Raw genomic sequence first — 20,832 nt, 5'->3', positions numbered from 1 at the left:
ATAATACGACTATGAGATGCAAGCCCTCTGTGGGTCGATATACGAACCCTGGTCATTGGGCAGGCTGCAAGGTGAACGATCCGATGGTTGATGTCCATGCCGCCCAGACAGAGTCGCAACGAGGTGAAGGCTGGCATACAAAGTATGGTAATTCAGGCAAGGCGGATTAGGGCCCTCGTCCGAGAAGGTTACATGGCGCCGAGCGTCCCATAGCATGGACAAACGACGGATGGAAAAAACCCGGTGTCGTCTGATTTGGCAGAAGCGGGGTCCGAGAAGGGCGTGGAGCACCTCGAGATTGGCCTCGGCGGCGTCTCGTCGCACGTTTCTGGCCGAATGCGGTTGCGCGTGTCTGTAGTCGGGGTGGACTGGTCCATGGTGATCCAGCCCGTCCCGTTTTTGAAGCCCAACGACATGTGTGTCCGAATCGCCGGGACCCTGGCCATCTCTGCCAGTCTCATGATGCTCCTGGGATGCTTCGTTTTTCCGACACCTCTGGCATGCGAAATTGTGCAAGGAGGAGCAGCTGCACTGTCGCAATTGCAGTAGAGTAAAGTGTGGTAGGGAAGGGCACGGGGAAGCACTCTTGAATAGCGTGTGGCTGATGAGACTAGTCCAAATGTCGGGACGGCTTGGGAGTATAGGGCTGAGCCTGCCACCACGGTGCAGGTGCAGGTGCAGATGAGGTGCAAGTGCGAGTGCAAGTGCGAGTGCGAGTGCAAGTGCGAGTGTAGTTACAGGGAAGACAGGACAGAATAGACCAGACCGGCCAGGGGAAGGGGCCGTCCAAGGCTTGCCTGCCTGGGCAGGTTGAGTCGATTTACGACTGTGATTAACATACCCCCCCAACCCCCCCTATACAGGCCGTTTCTTGGGTGAGGTGTTTGGTAATTATCTGAGTACCTACTCCTTTCTTATTCCTTCGAGGGGTTGCCATTGGCGGTCCACCCTGTGATCTCCCCGTGCCTCTGACGATGCAACCTCGTAGAAGCAGTATGCTTTGGGCAGGCACCCTTGAAGATACAACAGTTGAGGGGAGATGGTGGTCATTGGTAGCGGCCCCTGGGGACGAGAGGCGGTATCGCAAGCATCCGCTGTGGGAACCGGCGATCCTTCTTCATCACCCCCGATGATGTTGTTGCCAGCCAAGATGCGGAGGGGAGGCACGAACGGAAGCACAGGACCACAGGATGCAGATGCTGGAGACACAACCCGTCCATCATCCGAATGCCTGGGACAGGACAGACGGGAACGACAAGCAGGGAGTCGGGACGGTGCCAGGGTGGAGCAGGGTGACATTCCGCACAGACCATATGACTTCCTAATTGGGTAAGCTGTGCGATAGCCTCACTTCCTTCTCCTTTCCTCCACCCAGCAAGCAAGCATTGAGTGAAGTCATCCGCAGTCCGAGGGCCGGGACTCATTCCTCGTCCATTTGCCGCCCTTGACCGACATTGCAGTCCGCCTGCCCTGGAAATCGCCTTCGAGCGCGGGAGCCGTCAACGGATACTACCTCGTCAAGGAACGTGGATCAGGCTCGGCGGTAAGGTCACACAGCCAAGGTGCTCCTTGCCTGCCTTGCTCTGGGCCCCCATGCCATTCCATATCAACCCTCCTCAACTGGGCGTGTCTTCGCGAGGAACCCCCGACGTCGGCTTAGAGCGTACGCTCGAGGAAAACTGACCACAGTCCAGAGAACAGAGACGACACGACCTCCCTTGCTCATCATCCTCTATAGACATTGTCATTTTGACCACCACATTCCCCCATCCTTAGGGGTCGTGTTGCGCAGACAGCGCGGCAAAGCGGACCGGTACTTGTTCAAAGACTGCGGAACCCAGAGGTGGAAAAGGCAGGCTCGTTGATTGGCCTAAGCAGGTGCAGGCTCTTACTGGCCGGAGAAGCGACGATCAATTATTAAAGTTACTGGAATCGGCGTCGCCGAACGGAGTAACGATGGGTGGAGACGAGGCCTCGAGGCTCAAGAGGGGAAACGTACTCGAGAGTACGCAAACTTCTAGCCAATGAGACCGTCAGGCGCGCTCCAAATTCCGTTATTCCGTTTGCTAGGTGCCGCGGAATGGAGAGACGGTGTGGGCCTGCCCGCTATCGTTCCGTGTCCTACGGACTCACATTCCTCACTGCCCTGTCTGCCCCTTGGGTGGAACTCCACGATGCGACACTCCACAAACGCAAAACTCCACGAAACGACCGTTGACGCTTGCTCACTTCTCGAATGTCAATGGCGCAGGCGCTGGCTGGCATGCTGCATATTGTCGATGAGACTTGAACCCCGGATGATCGTGGTCAATGACAATGGAAACTCGGGGGTTGAAAAATGATGCTGCCAATTGCATGACGGACCGCTCAGAAACATCGAGGCACACTCACCGAGCATCATCAGATCACAAATGCGAGCCATCGCCAGCTAATACACTGCCCGGGACAATACTCCATGGCCGGTCGGTGGCTCGCTTCCAAGATGCATCGGATTGGTCTGCTCGCATTCTTCGACCAGGGAACACCCGGACCACTCGACCAATCCAAGAAAAAATCACGCAGGGTTGAACGCATCACTTTGGTTCTGCTCCAGATGAACTGCCCTCTCGCGACCGGACATGATTGCAGGCTTGAATCGTCACCGTCGTGACCCACGCGGGTCATGCGGATGTCATGAACGCGAGCGGGGCAAGAAGCGGCCAGGTTGAACATCTCAAGGCAACAGCAATTGAATCGTCTGTTGCTTTTCTGTATCGAATAAACAAGACCCGACTTTACAAAGGCGGCGCTAGACTGGGGATGACTGCCTGTCCCTACCCTGCTACGAGTCCACAGTTGTAGGCCCCGCTCGATGGACGACAGGGTTGGGGCTTCTCTGGTTCCGCAGATCTCACATGGCAGGACCCTGCCTTATTACGGAATCGATACAAAGGACGCTTACGATGAAAGGAGCAATAGTAAGCGAGAGTCACCAGGGGCTAGCCCCCGAAACGGCATGGGGCGGGCTGTCTTGGTCGATGGGGGGTTACTTGGAGGGAAGCGGACCGGGCGGGGCGGGAGGATATTTGGGACTTGGACCAGGACCATGCATGGTACAATTCGGTTCCCAACACAGGCCAAGCTGGAGCCACTGCTACGTCGACCACGTCTAGCCTCGCCTCTACTGTGAGCTAGGGCAAGGCGGCGTGGGTGTACCTATGGTACGGTATGGGTGGATGGCAGGGTTAACGGTTTTGCCCGTGCCGCAATGGCTTTTGGCGGACCGGCGGCATCTACCCAAGGCTGCCAAAGGAGTGTAAACCGACCGACATGGCGCGCGAGAACCAGACTCCTGGGTCGACTGTTTGGATCGGGGGGGTGAGGCTGCCTGACGGGGGTTGTATTTTCTTGGCGCCTCTCCTCCCCCTTGGACAAGCCCGGGTTTGTTTTGCACCAGTTCACGACCATCTCTCCCGCGAGCCATTTGGGGGCCATGGCCAAAACACAGACGGAGGCGTCCGCCCCAAAGCTTCGCCCAAAGGCCCAAGGCCCTGGGTGCTTGGGAAGACCAGGAGACCCTGACATTCTTGCGTCTGACTTCTTTGGCCGGATTGTTTGGACGCCAAGCCCACGTCAGTCTAGCTCGGGGCCAAAGGTTTTCTCATCTTGAGACATGGCCCTTGCAGGGCGAGAAGACCCTACGTGTAATGTTAAGAAGACCAGATGCCCATCCTCCACTTTTGATCTCCACTGAAAGGGGGGGAAACAGACACAGAAGTGAAAGATGCCAGACCGAGGGCGTGGAAGAAGTGGGGGAGAGACAGGGCAAGTGCAGGACGCGAGGCAGCGAGAAAAATGAAAGAAACGTCCCCACACGCGTCAAATCAAGGTTTCCATCTTTAACCCCAAATGAGATAAACTCCGAACACACGCATCACAAGCGTACGTGGGAAAAGCGGGGCACAAGGCACATCCCTTTCGTCTGTCTCTGCCATCTGGTGTGGTGGTGCTTGGAAAGGGCCAGAGAAAGCCTCGCCTACTGCAACACCTACAGTGGCCTACAAAAAATACGGAGAGTGCCGTGGGTGTGGCAGCATGGCGGTTAGCTACCAGGCTATGGGCTGCAGGCTAGCTACGCCCAGGTTAGCCTCGTCTCGTGCCAGCACTACCCTCCCCCCCCCCTTCCCCTTCCTCCCCCATCTGGTCCCGGTCCCCCACTAATGGGCTCAATCCCACTGACACGTCTAAGCCTGGGAGGATATTGATGGGCGATGGGACGAGCTATCTCCTGTCGCGTGGTTGCACAGGCTCGCTCCAACGCCGTCTCACCCTCAACACTAGACACCCGTCATTGTTGGGCCATCATGCCAGTACGGATACGGAAAAGCTTAACGAAAGTGGGCTGATGAGAAGAAGCGAAACAGCATGGGGGATAGGGATGCCCCATCTTGGAGAAAGCGGGGGATGAAGAGCCTGGCAAAAGCCGAGACCATGAGCGCCTGTTTAGACAAACATGGCCGAGTGTCGTTGAATGCAAAGCTGGATTACGAGTGGCTAGGTTTCACTCTTGCTCTGCCCGACCTACGCTGTGGTGAGTGTGCTCCCCTGCCCCTCCCCCGCCTCTCCCTCCTTGCCCGTTCTCAGACCGCCGTCCGCCAATACTTTTACCACCATGGTCCCAAATACCATTATTCGGGACGAAACGTGGAAAGGGAAACAACTGCATTCGGAGAGCCGGCAATGTCAGCCAAGGGAGACGAGGGGCGGGAGATATGATGTCGAGTTGACGAAGCCAGACCGCCAATGATCGCTCCGTGACCCCCTCCCCCAATCCCGTCCGCACCCTCTTGGCCCCTTTTTCGCTCGCCGTGATAGGTCGGCCCGGGGAGATTCGTCTATTGCCAGCATGCAGGTTTTCCATACTCGGCCTGGTGTCCTTGCAGATGGGGAGCTGAAGGACAGGGATGTACCCGATATCTCTCACTTCTTTCCCTGCAAGTCCAAAAGCAATTATTTGAGGAATCAATGGATCCCTGTTTTGTAGATCAGACGCAACATCCAACGGAGGTTGTGGGTGAATAATGATCGACATATCAAAAACATGATGTGCGTCAGGCCCATCCGCTACGGGGGACGGGGGCATGATATGATATCAAACAGTGCCGCAGCAAGGAACGCAAACCCTTTCAGCGTCATGATCGGCTCGACTTGTTGATCTTGAGATTCAATAGTTTGACAAGGTCGTCGTTGTACCCGTCGGCTTTGACCTTGTCTGCCTGGTCCTCCTGATCTTGGTCTTGACCACGCCGGGTTTTGCATGGCTCGCGATGTGGGAGTTGGAACCTCAATAATTGGCCGCAAGGCCGGGAGGCAGCCTCTAGGGCTAGCTGCCGCTGAACTCCATAAGAGAATCCATGTCTTGAAAGGCGAGGCCTTCTGCCACTATTCGTACTGTAGCCAGTCAAGGGACACCGCCCACGCACCATACACATCACCTGGTCGCCATCCACCATACCGGTATATGCCTTGTCAGGCCTAGTTGGTCAAGATAGTGTGGGGGGTTGAGGCACCCCAAGCACCGCATCTCCCTCTCGCTCGACGCCATCACCGTTCCCAGTCCACGTCCTCGATGCGGGAAAGCCGCCGTGAAACCACACCCACCGGCACGGGAAGGCAGCCGAAATGATCAACCCGCGCGGGCCCCTTTCGTAGATCGAGGCAATTTCTCCGTAGAGGGCAGGCAGGCAGATTTTGGGACTTTGGAGTCTGCGTGGCTGTGTCTGCCTTTGGCCTCCCGCCAAAGGCAAGGTCTGCCGGGTTTATGGTGCAATTGGGTTTCAATGGCACGGGTCCATGAGCCATCATCATGCCGTTGACTACTGTACGGTCTACGGCCAGATCGGAACCTCTGCTGTCAGTCAGGAATCGAGCAACAATGCGGCAGGGTGGCCAGGTAGACGTTGGCTCCTCGCCAACGGCTCCGATGAATCAAATACAGCCATGCCGCCCTAGAGTAACTAGCACAGAAATAACCCGGCCATTGTCTGATCCTGCCGTGACTTGTCATAACGGCCGGGAAGTATCGACACTATCACAAGCTTGCAGTGGAGACAACCCTCACCATCAGGCGCCTAGGTCACTTGATCGACTGGTCGAGCAATAAGTACAGGGCATTGAGTAGTCAACCTTTCCTCCATCTGAGTCCAATGACTGTTATACACAGCTATCGCGATATAGGGCCGAGTATGACCGGTGGTGGTTGGCAACGAGGCGCAGGGCTTCTGGATCGTGGCTCACGCTTGATAACCGTCCTTCGTCTTGTCTGCACGCGAGGCACGGGGTGCGATCGTGCCGCACAGGATGAAAGTCTGCTTATGGCATGGAGGCATCAACTGCCTAGACTACACCGTGATATTCTGATGTTCCGTAGGATAGATCTTTGACACGTCGGAACAGGGCCTTGTTTGGCGGGCCGTTTCTGTACGACCAAAAAGCCAGTTGCAGCAACAATTATCTTGACAAACTTCACGGACTTAAACAGTAGAGGGATCTTTTGACTTTGGCGCCACGGTCTAAAATCACCACGATGGAGCGGCAACACATCGGCGTTTCGACGTGTCACTGAGGTTTTCGCCCCTATGCTAGAGTTTCCTTAGTTTTTCGGCCATCCAAGTTGCCGGCATTACCTTGCTTGTTTGCGAAAAGAAAAAGAAAAAAACCACTCAAACTCAAGGCTGGGCTGTGGCGTCCCGCGCCACTCCCTTACTCCGCAAGGCCCCGGTAATACAGAGCTTATAATAGCCAACGCGGTCTCAATGTCTCTGCATGGCCATGTCCTTGGAGATGCGGTGTTTGTGGGTGGGTGGGCATGCCGCGGTCCGCGGGAGGAGAGGAAGAAAAATACCAGCTCCAGGTGAACCCAATGTGCGCGATAACAAAAATCAACACACAAAAAATAAAAACTTGACACAACAGTGCGGTAATCCTGGCGTGGTGAGTCGCCATCTGCCAAACCGCAGCCGCGGGTCAATCCGGACCGGCGGGACTAAGCATCCCAGCAGGAGGCGTCGGCCGTCCTGCAAAGTAGGCCACTAGCCTCGAACCCAGGGCACATCCCCGCGGCCATTGCTCTACGAGGGCGTTAAAAGGGGTCTAGACTCGAGGGAATGCGACCTTATCAGCCATGGGCGTGTGGGCGTACGCAAGAACAGCGCAGTTAGAAAACAAGCCCCAGGTTTGCCATCTGTGCCTGTGCACAGGCGGCTGGGCGAGGCTAGTCTGTGGGCGAAGTTCTGAATCAGACGAATATCGTCTTAAAAAATAAAATAAAAACAGCTCTAGATGGATGGACTGGCTCCCTTGGTTTTCGGTAAAAGAGGAGGGCGATGGCAAAAAAACAAGGTTACGAACGGGGTCTCACAGACGAGCCCAAGGACCCGACGCAGCGGGTTTCGACCGGCGCCACGCCCGTCCCCCAACGATGGCTCAAGGCCTAGAGCGAGTGCCACGCCAGACGGATCGAGGTTGCCCCAAACAGCTCTAGATTCGCCCCGAACCCACGTGTGCTGACTGCGCAGGGGTTGCCAATAGGCGAGGCGGGTAGGAGCTTTGAGCACAACTTGGGGGGTTGGTTCTGAAGGCGGCAGGCGAACCCCGCGATATCTTCACGCCAGCGAGGCATGGTGGCCGGCGACCATGGGGCATGGGCTGACATGCATTCCGCAGAAGGGTGCTGCCCGGCAAGATAGGGCGGGACTGCGCAAGACAAAGTCGCGGCCGGACAAGTCAAGGCTAGGGCAGGATATGCGGTCGACGGCGAGAGGAACTGACAGATCGAAATCCTGACGATCGTGACGAGACCAAATCAATAGTTTCATTTCTTCGCACTTACGGGTCCGAGGGCTGGATGGCCAGGTAGGTAGCGGATACAAGCAGGATATGGTGATCTGAGGCGGGGGTGGACACCATCCATCGGCTCGCTGCTTTGGTATTATCATCTTGCCAATGAACATCATATCATCATATGGCGGCTCCGGAGCTCGACTAACAAGAGCGATTGATAGACATGGGCAGTCGCGGTGACCATGGGCTTCTGGAGAGGGGGAAGGGGAGAGAGGGGAGCGAAGGGGAACAAGGGTGTGCTCCCGGACGAGGAGGCTTCCGAAATTAGGCGCTGAAAAATGGTCGCCGACCACTTTTGCACCTCTTCCCCGAGCGACCCCTCTTCCTAGTGGCGTGGCCACAAAAAAAGACTGTCAACCTTGCCAATCCCTGATCCCGTCGCTCTCCCTCGCAAGAAGATGATCAGCACGCCAATCCTGTCATTGTTTCTTATTCCTGTGCCGGACCGGGTAAAGATCCTGGACCCGTCGGCTTGCGCTCTGCTGCTGCCTTCCTGCCTCTCCACCCGGGTGGTAGCCAAGCAGAAGCCGTGAACCCGCTGCAGGGGTCTGTTGGTGAAAGATACGATGGTATGCTGTTATATCGAGATCATGCCAGTTGGCGTCGTCGACATGGACGTAACTTTTGGTTAACCACACTCCTCGGCTTCAGCGCCGGGGCTCTGGCGATGCCTTCAATTCTCCATGGGTGTCGAGCAAGGGGCCGCCCATCATTCCGGTCAAGCTACAACATGTACAGATCTCCACGGGAAAACCCAGCAACAATCTGTGACCAGGCTGCATGACATGGACCGCGACAGGCCTGCTTCTCGCTTGCAAGGACGCAACTTGGTAATAGTTCAATTTGCCCCCCATCTTCAGAGCTCCCTTACGGCCGTATGCAAGACGGGCCACTATGACCCATGTCTGCAGCGTTCTTGCTCCATCGTGCCACGGTTCTATCATCACGGGAGCACAATACCACACATATTACACAGGCCTTGAATGCCAGCGGTGGTGGACCAGCCGGCCTCCCCCCCGGCCGCCTTGCTAGGCTATCGCCTGTGTTCTCGCCTATTGCGGAACTAATTCCCTATGAGGCGGAATCCATCGGCCGAGAGTTGAGCCTCATGCTCCATTATCATGACGTGTCTACGTAGAAGGGCTACGCCAGGAAACAATACGGTATGTGCCATGCATTTGAGAACGCGCCTGCTGCTTTAATTGACGAGGTTACTGACGCTGTCAGGCTTGATGTATTGCGCCCCTGGTGTGCCAGACTCGTTCATAGGTGTATCTCTCTGCGCTACGCGACTTACACCGGATATAGTCTACTTACCTGTCCGACTTCAGGTCGGACGGGCATTGTGTTAGATAGTTGCAACCTCGCCCCGCCAACCCCAACCGCCTATCACATCGTCGCCTAGTTGCTTCATGCCTGACGCCTTGCAAATATCCATGACAATCCCTCTGACGGCCCTCACCTCCTCGGCAGTCGCGCCGCCATTGATGGCGCCTCGAATATGTCCTTTTAATTGCGGATTCACCTTTTGTAGCGTCAGTGGAATTATCTCAGAGACTTGGGCGGCCCGGTCTCACATCCTGCGGTATCAGACCAGCAATGAGAACGTATGATGTTTCCACGGGCGACAAAACATTGGTGTTGCTCAAGATGTACCCATACATCAACCGGGCCGTCAGACCTAGATCTTCTGTGCCAGACCTGTCCATCTGGCTCATGACCCGTCTGGAGATTTTGCCATAGATTTTGTCCCAAAAGCTTTGGCCTCGCTGCAAGATTTTGAAAGACGGTGTGTGATAGATATCCGCATGCCGGGCAGTGGGCGAGGGGGTCAGTATATTGTCGTGCCCATGAGGTTCGTCCAGAAGATGTTCTGGAGTCACTTTCTTGAGCTCCATGAGTGAATTTATCGTCTGTTCTCTGTCAGCAAGTATTCGTCGTTGTCAACGACGCGGTTTTGTACGATACCTTCGGCAGTCCTCCAACCGCCGACGCTTTGATAAGTGCTTCTCGCAACTTTCTGGATATTATGACCTGTTCTTCTGGGCCTGGGCTTACATCCTCGGGACCGACTCCGTGTTGCATAACATGCTTATAAACGTGCGGTATCTCATCTGGCCGGTTGAGTATAGTCAATGTCGTCGCAGCAATGAAGTACCACGCATTATTGGGGACATGCGCTTGGCTTCGTATCGACGCAAGAAGCGCCGGTGTAGCAATGGGGACCAGTCCAGGTGCCATTGTGATACTCCAAGACGAAGCTTTCAACAGTACCAGAAGAAAAAAGTGTTCACAAATAAATGACTATCTTCAACATTGCAAGCTAGCGAGGTGAGCATGAACTCGGTCTACCTTGTGTGAAAAATGACCAAGCCAACATTAAACCTGCTGCGTTGATTGCCTCTGCTAATAGGTCCGTTCCTCAACGGCGGCGGACGGGAGGAGTTGGTCGTCCATTTTGCTACGGAAATCAGTGGTGACAATCGGGGATTTGATAGATACCCAGCCTATAGGGGCCGATAACGGCACCGGAAATAGTCTATTCCGAAACCCACCTCCACATACCATCACGTGCTCATTCTCCGACCTGGCCGCGTTGGGTGCGTCACTGCTCAGGTAATCCACTGCAGTTGAGTGGATGCTTGTCATTAACGTGGCATCAACTCCAAGCTCCGACGTGCCACGCCAACACCACGCATCCGGACTCTATTTGGCCTACATCAACGCCATGGGAACTTGAGGGCATCCCTCACTTCACACTACCAGATCCCGTGCTTTTAGCCCATCAGACATCAAGATGAGGCTCGCGTGGTACGCAGGGGTCAGTCTCTCGTGGGAGCTATCGAGCAAGCTCCGTTCGCATAGCTCCATCTCCGTCCGGCATGCCAGCTTTACAGCCTACTGACTCTAATTCATAGGTTTCTACGGCCCTGGCGGCTTCGGTCGTCTTGTCGGCCTTCCACCAACGAGCGAATTTTTATTCGGCCATGGTCTATCTCGCGCAGAGTAACTTCTGCTTGCTGGTACGTCGCCTAGCTGTCCATGCAACCACGCCGAGACCCTAGTTAACATACCTTATAGGTCTTGGTCAACTTCATCTACCTTATTTATGGCACTCTGATTTATGGCCTGCAACGACTCCTGTACGGCCCGCTGCGACAAGTCGAAGTCGAACAGCTCTCTGAAAAGGCATGGTTCGCCATTACCGAGACATGCCTTGCGATGACCATATTCCGGGAGGAGATAGGTGCATGGTTCCTCGTCATGTTTACCGCTCTGGTAACAGGCAAGGTTTGGGGCTGGATTGGTGACGGCCGTGTCGAGGTTCTCGAGCAGCAGCCCCCGACGAACCCCGGCCTCTTCCACACCCGACTTAGTATATCGCTTCTTTTGAGCTTGCTCTACGATACCTGGCTTCTTCGTTACACTGTGAACACAGTCATTCAGCAGGCCCGACCTAACATGATGGTTATGTTTCTCTTCGAGTTTGCTGTTCTAGCGACATGCTCTGGACGAACTGGAATCCGCTACATGGTGTCTGTGATGGAACAGAATATCGTCAAGACGCAGACGAGACAGCGACTAGAGGAGCGACGAAGACAGGTTCGCGAAGAACGCGAGGAGCTCATCCGACAGAGGGAACACGATGGTTCTGGCGAGGATCAGCCTGATTTGCCCCGTGAGGAAGACATTGATGAGATGGATATCGAAGTCCCGGGATGGGAAGCAAAGGGCCAATGGATCCTGATCCTGGATCTCATTGCCGGTAAGTTAGCAAAGTCTCTGTTACGAGCATGCACTGACACCCCTCAGACTGCGTTAAGCTGGCAATCTACCTTGTTTTCTTTGGTATTCTCCTTACATTCTACGGCCTGCCGATCCATATCATGAGAGACCTCTTCATGACAGCAAGATCCGTTATCAAGAGAGGATCAGCGCTTTGGCGATACCGTAAGGCCGTCGAGGACATGAACAAGTACCCTGACGCCACTCAGGATGAGCTTTCAAGGGAAGACACTTGCATTATCTGCCGAGAGGATATGCGACCCTGGGACCCCAGCAACGGCGCAGTCGAACGAGTACGACCCAAGAAGCTGCCATGTGGCCACATTCTACACTTTGGATGTCTCAAGAGCTGGCTTGAGCGTCAACAAGTTTGCCCTACGTGCCGAAGCCCTGTTGTTATCAGCAGCAACAACAACGCCAACGCAGCAGTGCCGCAAAATCGGGAAGCGATGCTCGCCAGAATTGGTCTTGGCGGCCTTGGAGCCGCACCTGCTGGCCAGCAGGGGCAGCAGGGGCAGCAGCCTGCGGATAACATTGCGGGCGCTGCGCCTGGCGGCCAACCACGCCAACAAGCACCTCGAAACGGCGCTGCGCGTGTATTCCAGCTCGGCCCGCTTCGCCTTGGGTTTGCTCAAGGGGAGAACATGCAGCAACTGGCTCAACAAATGGGCGTCCCGCCAGAAGCAATTCCTACTCCCCTCGCACAAGGAGCTCCTGCAGGTCCCTTCACGCCTGTCGCACAAACGCCAGGTGGAAACAACATGCTGGCTATCCGCCAGCAAATACAGCAGCTGGAGCAGACGATACAGCGGGAGGTTCAGTCCCTTCAACACTTGCATCAGGAATTGCAAACTCTTCAGCTTCTGACCGCAGAGCTCAGCCGGATCCGTATGCTGCAGCAGCAACAAGAACAGATGCATAATGCACCACCTATTATCGGCTCGGCACCGACAGTTGTAAACTTGGGGCCGACTCAACAGTTCACACTTCCTACGATGTCTCTGTCGCAGCTTCCGATTCACCCAACACTGCGAGTCAATGGTCCTGTTGTGACCAGACATGGTGCAGCAAATCACTCCAACGCGATACCCGCAGGCAGTTCTGAGCTGCCGGAAGGCGTGGTTATTCCCCCTGGATGGTCACTCCTGCCGCTGCAGCGATTGGATGGAGCCCCAGTCCCATTCACATCTCAGACGTTCTCCGAGCCGACACCGACTCCCTCGGGCGATACAACACAGCAGTCCGACTCGACAGGCTCCGCCCCCCAGACCTTAGCCTCCGGTGCAGCACAAGGTACAGAACTAGCTTCTACAACCTCGATCGATTTCTTGGCTCGCTCGACTGAACCTGGACAACGGCCAGAGACGACGACGTCGAGATCCAGTGTCACCGCTGACCAGGTTGACTCGCCACCCGTTCTCGCTCCAAACCCGGTGCTACCCAACTGGGGAGGAACGAATCAGCTCTTTGGCAATGGACGAGGATTGCCTGGCATGAGCAATCCAGCGCCATCAGAGCCATCGATTGATGAAGCTGCAAGACCGGACGAGCACCCACCTGGGAGCTCGGCGGAGAAAACGCCGGTCGCTGTGGCGGGAGGGGAGAATGCCGAGAGCTCCAATAGCAAGGGAAAGGCCAAGGCCGTCACAGTCGAGGAAGCCGACGACGAAGAGTAAAGGAGTGTTGGAAGTAGGCATTACGCGGCGTTTGGGAATGTTTCTGGCTCTCGGGTGTAAAAATCATACCACTTTGTAGAAATACTAGCGAGTTTACTTTGGACGCAATGCAAAATTGTTATTACCATGCGACATGTATCAAGGTTATGTCTTCTCGGAGGTCAATATGTTAGATCATCTTTGTCACGAAGGAACCGGTTGACATGTGGGTACCAGCGGTACCTCGATATACTGCCCACGACACTTCATCTTGACATTATCCTCCCCCTTCCTTTCGGAATCTCATAAACATTTCCATCGATATAATACAATAGGATCCCTTTCCTTCTCCCCACATGCCATCATTCCTCCCTTCGTGTTCTTGAAAATTGCTGCTGTATGCATTAAATATTAGCCAGGAATGCTCACGGTTTATCATCCATTATGTATCAAGCACGTCACGCTCCTCCTCTGTGGGCAGCGCAGGCGTCTCCCTTAGCAGTACGTCCTCGCCTTTTTCCCATGCTGCGCCTGGACCTTGGTAGGCTGGTTCCGGAATCGTTGTGTTCGTCGAAGGTACCGTGCCGGAAGTCCGAGAGGTTGCCGAGTGATCCTGTTCACCACCAAGATTGCGCAAGGCGCTCGTCGTCGCGCTGCCTTTTACCGGCTGCGGACTGAGCACCGCACCTTCAGATGCCTGCGCAACATAAGTAGGTGAAACTACACCCTCCGAGCCAAACGGAAACGAGCGTGTTGGGATCTCGCGACTCACACCCTCTAGGCCGCCTTCACCAGCGCCAAGCTTCCTCAGCAAAGCTTCTGACTGCTGCTTAGCCAGTTTTTGAAGCTGTACTGAAGGATCCTTGGAATGCCGAAGCACGTTAGTCAAGTCGCAAAGGCAGTCTGCAGGAGTCCATCGAATCCCATGCACACATACCCAGTCAGACTGCGGCGGTACGCCCTGAGCGACCGGCAGTTCCTCCTCGTCTTCACCATCGCTAGTTCTGGGGCCGCCGCCCCAGAACTTTGGTCGGCGAATTGGTGCGGGAGTGACTGGAAGACTTGGTCGTTCGACCACACTTGGGAAGTCGGTGAGCTTGAGCCCGTGCTCCTTTGCCATCTTCCCACCAGAGATGCCCGCCGAGCCTTGACTCTTTCCACGACGATGCTTGTGGAGACCCTCGACATAACGCTCGATCTCGGGTACCTCGTCCCAGGCATTTGTACGTGTAAAAGTGGTCCAAGGGTCCGATGGGACAACTTTGATAGTCGGAGTGGCTGGGGTGCTGGGCTCGCTCTTTTGACCAGTCGTCGATGATCCTATGACAAGCGGCTCAGCAAGAGCCTGGGATACGGAAAACGCCGCGTGCTCACCAGTTGGCGTGCTCTCCCCGGCTTCTGGCTCGGCCAGGTCCGTGGTGAAGGTCCTGGTCGGCTTGGGCTGATTGACCTCCCAGGGAAAAATTTGACGAGGTTTCTGCGTTGGCTTTTCCTTTGGGACCTCGTACCACATATCTCTCGGGGGGCTTGGATATCGCTCGGGGGGCACAAACGGAGCGGGGTCCTGAGACATCTCATACGTCTGCGTGGGGAAGTTGAGCGCCTCTGGCCTCGAACCTGCCGGAGGTGGTTGTCTAGGCCAAGTTAGCATTGCGACTATGAGAACCTCGAAGGCATATCAGACGAACCTCTGAGCATCCCATGCCGGGGCCGGAGGGATATAGCTCGGCTCTTGTTGCTGCTCCACGCGTGGTGACGGACACCGCCCCTGATGTGCTGAAACCTGCTCTGGTCGAGCCTCAGCCTGCGATCCAGCAAAACCACTAAACGACTCGCTGGGAGGGGGGAATGAATGGCTATCCTGGTGGGCAATCTTGGGCTGCGGTTGTTCACCGTGATCATGATGCAGCGGCTCACGGTGCAAAGAATGCGGATACGATGGAGAGAAGCCAGAGCCATGGGAATCATGGTGAGGGGGACCATGAGCCTCAACACTCGAAGAAGAGTGCGGCAATTGGTGATGTGTGATACCGTGACTAAGGGAGGTTTGCGCCCTACTGTATTGCTCACCCGTTGATGCTGCTTGCGCGGCGTGTAGCTGCGGTTGAAACTCTCCCTTAGTAAAATACTGTACGATCTCGGGAACCTTTTGTTCCTGTTGCCGATGCTGGGAAGCCTCCTCGTGATGCTGTTGCTGTGGCGGCAGAGGGGCAGGAGTCGATTCCTAGACAGACGTAAGCTATTGTTCTGCTGCAGCAGCCTTAAAAGACACACAGGAACTCTATAATGCCGGTCGTAGACGGCCCACCACCTGCCAATCATGTCTTCAAACGGCGAGTCGCCTTTGCTTGCCTGTCGTCCCTGGAACCACGGCTTATCGGGGCCGATAAAATGCACCATATTTATGCTCGACTGGAAGTGCCGGTAGGCGGGTACGTATTGGTAGTGCGCAGAGGGGGTGACGTTGTAGGTGAAGCTGATGCGGTTGTACGTGTTCTTGAAATGCATATTCAATAGACCTTGATCAGCGCCATCGAAAGAGATGCCTCTCTCGGCCATTGCCATGAGAGCGTAGTAATCTCCCATGTTGGGGCTCAGAACCATTACACCCGTGTTGAAGAGGTCCGGCCACCCAATATCTGGTGCAGCAGAGAAGGGAGCGGCGAGATCAAAAAGCTCGTCAGGGGCTCGGTACGCGACGACGTCGGCGTCAATATAGACAATCTTGGAGAATTGAGTCTGCCTCCAGAGGTTGACCTTTGTAAAGGCCGAGTGAAGATCAGGCCGATTCATCAGGTACAGGTTCGCGGGTCGGGCGTTGCGTATGCGCGGGACGGGGATGACATGATCGTAGACAACCTAGAGCAGCGGGGGGTTAGTGCGGTGGACAGGAAAGCGAAGAAGCGCAAGCACAGGGTGTTGGGAGCTCACTCTGAGTTCGGTGATGACCTCGGGGGAGACGGTGTCCAGCGTGACCAGAACGGCCAGTTGTTTCGAGGTGCCAGCATCGCGCAGAGAGTGGGCGAGAACCAATGCGCCTGGCCACAGAAGTGTCAGTGATGAGAAGGGAAGCAATATCAAGGGCGGAAACCAACCTGGAAGGTATGTGTCGTTCAACAGAAGCTATGCGAAAGCGGCCGTTAGCTATTTGTTTACTTTTTCTTCTTCCGGACTTGCGATGACGATTGGGACCCACGAACCGTTGCATAGACATGTTCCCCTCCATGAAGCGACGCCATTGTATACTCGAGGCGGTCCGAGAAAGGCAAAGCTGAAGAGCAGAATCAACGAGACAACGGCAACGGATTGGTGTCAGCGAGTGGCCATGGACGATATAATACAAGCGTCTTCGGTTGGGGGCTGGTGGTGTAGCACGACGACGAAAGTTGTTTGTAGTGTAGAGCGGCTAGCGGATGGATGGGTGCGGCGGGGATGATGAGCCGTGCGTCCAGGTCGAGGTCCAGGTGCAAGTCTTTCCGTGGTGCTGTGCGGAGTGAGGGGGCCGTGGAGGTGGGCACACAGTGGCACAGCACACGACAGCCAGGGTACCTTGCTATGCAAAGGGGAGCCAATGGTGGTGTGTGCGGGTTCGCGTGGTATTTCTCCGTATTGGCAGACACAAAAGACGATGTTGAGAGAGGAGAAAAACGGAAGAAATGGATCAACAGAATTGAATGAGGAAGGACAATTGAAGGAGGACGTCGTCACTAGCGTTGGTTAATCTGGGTGAGAGGTGTATATGTCTGTGGCAGGCAGACAGAAAGGCAAGGACAGAACAGAACAGGACAGGACAGGACTGATCTTGTCAGTCAGTCAGTTTGACTGTGGCTCGTAATCATACCATTAGCGGGAAATCAGCGTTAACCGCGATGCCTGCCAAATTTCTATCACGCAAAGCGCTGCAGGTTGTAGTGCATGAGGGTAATAGCATCACAAATATAACCGACGTACCAATGCAAGACGTCGGCGGGCTGAGGGCAGCTAAAAGCGAAGCGGTGCAAGTACTTCTACCTCTTCGTGGGACCAAAGCCGTTGTTGGCATGGAAGCCAACGATGCAAGACCAGGGCCCCAGGCAGAGCGATGCAGGTTTGGATAGGACAGAACGAACAGCGTGGGTCGAGTTAAGCTGCACTAGCAAGGCCGTTGCAGCATCGAAATTGCAGCGGGCGAAGAAGATGATAGGCAGCTGGGCGATGTGTAAGCGTTGACGATGTTTTGGATGAGAGAGAGGTTGACAAACCCCATTTCCCTTCATGCAGGGAAACGGAAGACAAGCCAAGAGGAGGAGAAAGAAGAAAGCGTAGAAGGATAGAAGACGAAGACGTGAGCCGGGATCAAGGCCATCGTTTGGCTGGCTAATTACCTTGCTCGGCTGGTGAGGCTGGCGAGCTTTGAGAGTGTTTTCCCCCAACGGGTCCTTGCGCATTGGGTTCACAGTTCAGGAGAGTTAGCTGTTCCTTGTGTTTGATATTTGCCCATAAATAACAACAGCAACAACAATAACAACAACAGCAGCAACAACAACAACAATAATAATACTACTAATAAAGGGAGAAGGGACAAGCAAAGGAGAAAGGGAGACAACCCCGTACAGAAGTCGTCCTGCATGCCTTTCGGAATTGGGTCTGGTGGCACTGTTACACAGAACCTGTGGCACCCCCGTCAGTGTTCGTATCCTGTATCACCCTTCTCTTCACTTCGATCTAGACCTGATTGGGGTAAACCCTTCCTTCTCCTCCCTCCGTTGAGCCTTGACCCCCGACGCGCGAGGTTCGTGTCCCACATCCATTCATTCCCAACCGCATGGGATTCAGAAACAGAAATCAATGCCAAAGGACCAGACACGACTTGGATATGTTGGCCCATTCTTCCCGCCCTTTCCGGGAGGCTTCTACTATGTACGGGTAGAGGCGCAGAGCAGCCTCGCGACGGATAGGTCGCATCATGATCCCTGGCCAAGGTACGTGATATGCATGAGAAAAATACACTTGAAATTGCGCTGAATTCGTGACCGCGTGCCCTCGCAGCCTCGGCCGAAAAAGAAAGCACGGCAAACAACAAAGATAGCTGGGCCCGTTTCTCCCCTGCTTGTCTCTGCGACTCTTCACCTTTGACGGTCTTGGGCACCAGCTACGCCACCCAACTGCTTTCCTAGCTGTCGTTCCACTAACTGGCCAACTTGCACGAATTTCGTAAGCCGGCCACAATCCGACGCCTCTTGCAGCTTGACATCTTGCCTCGCCTTGCCAAGGTAGTATCATCGTCTGGTGTCTTGACAAGCTGCCTGCCGTCATGTGTGCGTAACCACTCTGACCGCCGCAGCATCCTCGTACACATGGGGAAGCCAGCGACGGCGACGTGTGGAAACCGTCGCTTTGTGTTCTGGCCTGACTTGACCTCCGAGCCGCCTCAACCAAAGAAATGCTAGCCCCCCACCTTCCTCCTCCCCGAGCTCTTGAAGCTCCTGGAGCTCTGGCCATGTCCGGGAATTGAGGGGCACTTCCCCGACCCGAAGCCCCCTCCCCCCCCGCACCCGCGCCCGCGTCCGCCACATCCTGCCACCAGGCCAAGCAGTTAGTTAGTTAGTTGTTGATGCAATGTAGGCACATACCGGTTCTGTACTTACACTGTACCTATGTCGGGTGGCGTGAAGCCATAGAGCTTCGTCCATCACCAGTGCCGATCCCCGGTTGGATCCGGTTAGTTATGGCGCCTTTGGGTTCTTTCAATTGACGCCTCTCCCTTCCACGACCAAAGATGCTCTCAGCAGGATGGGAAACTGGGTGAGGACAAAAGGTAACTTCCCCTCAAAGACGCCGACCTGAAGACCGAACCGAGCCAGGCGCCAAATATTATCAAGCCAACCCTTATCCTTCACGTCCGATCCTCATTGTCGCCCAATCTTCCCCAGTCTCCCCAATCGACCCACGTCTTCCTTTCTTTCTCACGCTGCCGTCTTGCAGCATTTGCGACCCGACTCAAGCTTGCTCTGCTGCTCCCTGCTGCAAGTAGACGGCACGACGACTGCAGCGCCCTCGCCCGCCATGGATATTTCTGCTCTTGGCCACCTCTACGATTCAGGCGAGGCCGTGTGCCCCTCCGATCAGGGTCCATCAACTTTGGACCCCGAATTAGAGACACTGCTCACCATTGTAAGTCATCACGGCTCCACCCCGGACTCTTTGGCTTGCTTTGCCCCGTCCATTTACGCAGCCAAACTTTCCCATCCTGCCTCGTCCTCGTTCCATGTACCCGTAATCTTCCCTTCGCATGTCACCGCCGCCAGCCCTTGCCCTCTACCCCAACCACGTTTGCCAGTCTTTGAACCGTACCCATACATATCCTAAACAGACGGACATTGCAAGTTGATCACGAGAGTGGATCGTCCGGGGACGCACCCAGAACCGCCCACACTACGTTACCACGTTACCTTTACGAAGGGCAAGGAAGACTGAGCGACGGGAATCTTAAGACGGGGGAGACCTTGCAGGCCACCTCCGGACCGGTGACGTGCGGGTATCGTATCCAGCAGCGAGTGGATATGCTACCGATCTGCACCAAGGGCTCCACCTAGCACCGTACATCGCAAGGCCAGTGTGTCGTCCAGTTGACCCGTCGTCTCCCCTACACCTCACCTATCAAGCCCGATGTCTGCATGTTTGCCTACCGCTCTGCCGTCCCCGGCAAATTCCACCTATTCTGGACGTTCCCAGACGGGTGCTGACTGCGTTTGCTTCTCCTCCCGCAGCCGCCACGACCGGCCGCCGCGAAATCAGGCCCGCCCCGCCCATCATTTCTCGACCTCCCGTACGAGCTTCGCCTAGACATCTACGAGCTCTTGCTCCTCAACCCAGAGCCCATCATCGTGTCCACCCGCCGCCGCCAGCTTCGTGTGAGAATCGAACCTCCAGAGCACCAGGTTGCCTATTTACGTGCCCCCCGTCCAAGGCCTCGCGCAGTGACGCTCGCCCACAGGAAGCCCCACGTCGAGATCTTGCAGACAAGCAAACAGATCAACCTTGAAGCTACCCCTGTTCTCTACCGCAAGAATGGATTCATTGTAGGCTTGAAGCTGTATGCGAGGGATCAGACCGGAGTTGACTCTTCGGACCTGGCGGGCTTTTTTCTCTGGCATCTGCGTCCCGCGACGTTGCTCCAGCTTTCTTGCATGACCTTCCGCGGCGCCTGTCTCTGTGACCACTGGCTCACACTTTCTGCAGGGGCCTGCCGCGTCTTTGCCGGAACCGAGTTGGTCCGCATGTGCGCTGACGGCCGGCCCGGTGACCGTGATTGTAAACGAAACGGCGAGAGTCCCCAGCCGGCATACTTGCAATTCAGCAACAGCCTATGGGAGCTAGAAAAAGGTTGTTACTGCCCTTACTTTGCACCTCTCTGGGGCCAAGTGCTAATAGTGATGTTTACCCAACTCAGATTTTGGGCGGTTCAAGTTGTGTGCCTTTTGCAACGCTAGCCACCGCCAACAGTTCTTTATCTAGGGCACAGGGGTTC

At 55.3% G+C, this 20,832-nt stretch overlaps 5 protein-coding genes across 5 annotated transcripts; 2 read left to right on the top strand and 3 right to left on the bottom strand.

Annotated features, from left to right (window-relative positions):
- Nucleotides 1-9,229: 9,229 nt before the first annotated feature.
- On the bottom strand, nt 9,230-10,122 carry EsH8_IX_000734 (AhpD-like protein; the record flags this gene model as incomplete). The annotated part of the gene is made up of 3 exons (XM_083267070.1): nt 9,230-9,406; nt 9,459-9,794; nt 9,850-10,122. 3 exons carry the CDS (start codon nt 10,120-10,122, stop codon nt 9,230-9,232), a joined length of 786 nt encoding a protein of 261 aa, XP_083130635.1.
- Nucleotides 10,123-10,678: 556 nt separating this feature from the next.
- Nucleotides 10,679-13,343, top strand: EsH8_IX_000733 (E3 ubiquitin-protein ligase HRD1; the record flags this gene model as incomplete). Its single annotated transcript, XM_083267069.1, has 4 exons — nt 10,679-10,702; nt 10,800-10,904; nt 10,963-11,647; nt 11,695-13,343. The coding sequence occupies 4 exons, from the start codon at nt 10,679-10,681 to the stop codon at nt 13,341-13,343; spliced, it is 2,463 nt and encodes an 820-aa protein (XP_083130634.1).
- Nucleotides 13,344-13,764: 421 nt separating this feature from the next.
- EsH8_IX_000732 (glycosyltransferase family 8 protein) lies at nt 13,765-16,561 on the bottom strand (the record flags this gene model as incomplete). Its single annotated transcript, XM_083267068.1, has 8 exons — nt 13,765-14,184; nt 14,260-14,642; nt 14,697-14,956; nt 15,011-15,546; nt 15,597-16,181; nt 16,254-16,360; nt 16,418-16,445; nt 16,523-16,561. The coding sequence occupies 8 exons, from the start codon at nt 16,559-16,561 to the stop codon at nt 13,765-13,767; spliced, it is 2,358 nt and encodes a 785-aa protein (XP_083130633.1).
- Nucleotides 16,562-17,329: 768 nt separating this feature from the next.
- On the bottom strand, nt 17,330-17,749 carry EsH8_IX_000731 (uncharacterized protein; the record flags this gene model as incomplete). The annotated part of the gene is made up of 1 exon (XM_083267067.1): nt 17,330-17,749. The coding sequence occupies one exon, from the start codon at nt 17,747-17,749 to the stop codon at nt 17,330-17,332; it is 420 nt and encodes a 139-aa protein (XP_083130632.1).
- A 1,618-nt stretch (nt 17,750-19,367) lies between these two features.
- EsH8_IX_000730 (uncharacterized protein) lies at nt 19,368-20,819 on the top strand (the record flags this gene model as incomplete). Its single annotated transcript, XM_083267066.1, has 3 exons — nt 19,368-19,475; nt 20,072-20,687; nt 20,755-20,819. 3 exons carry the CDS (start codon nt 19,368-19,370, stop codon nt 20,817-20,819), a joined length of 789 nt encoding a protein of 262 aa, XP_083130631.1.
- Between the last annotated feature and the right edge of the window lie 13 nt (nt 20,820-20,832).

Source organism: Colletotrichum jinshuiense, chromosome 9 (genome assembly GCF_051148585.1).
Source record: "Colletotrichum jinshuiense chromosome 9, complete sequence".
Taxonomy (NCBI): domain Eukaryota; kingdom Fungi; phylum Ascomycota; class Sordariomycetes; order Glomerellales; family Glomerellaceae; genus Colletotrichum; species Colletotrichum jinshuiense.
The sequence above is the reverse complement of the archived record's forward strand: the minus strand, read 5'-3'. Positions and strand labels throughout refer to the sequence as shown.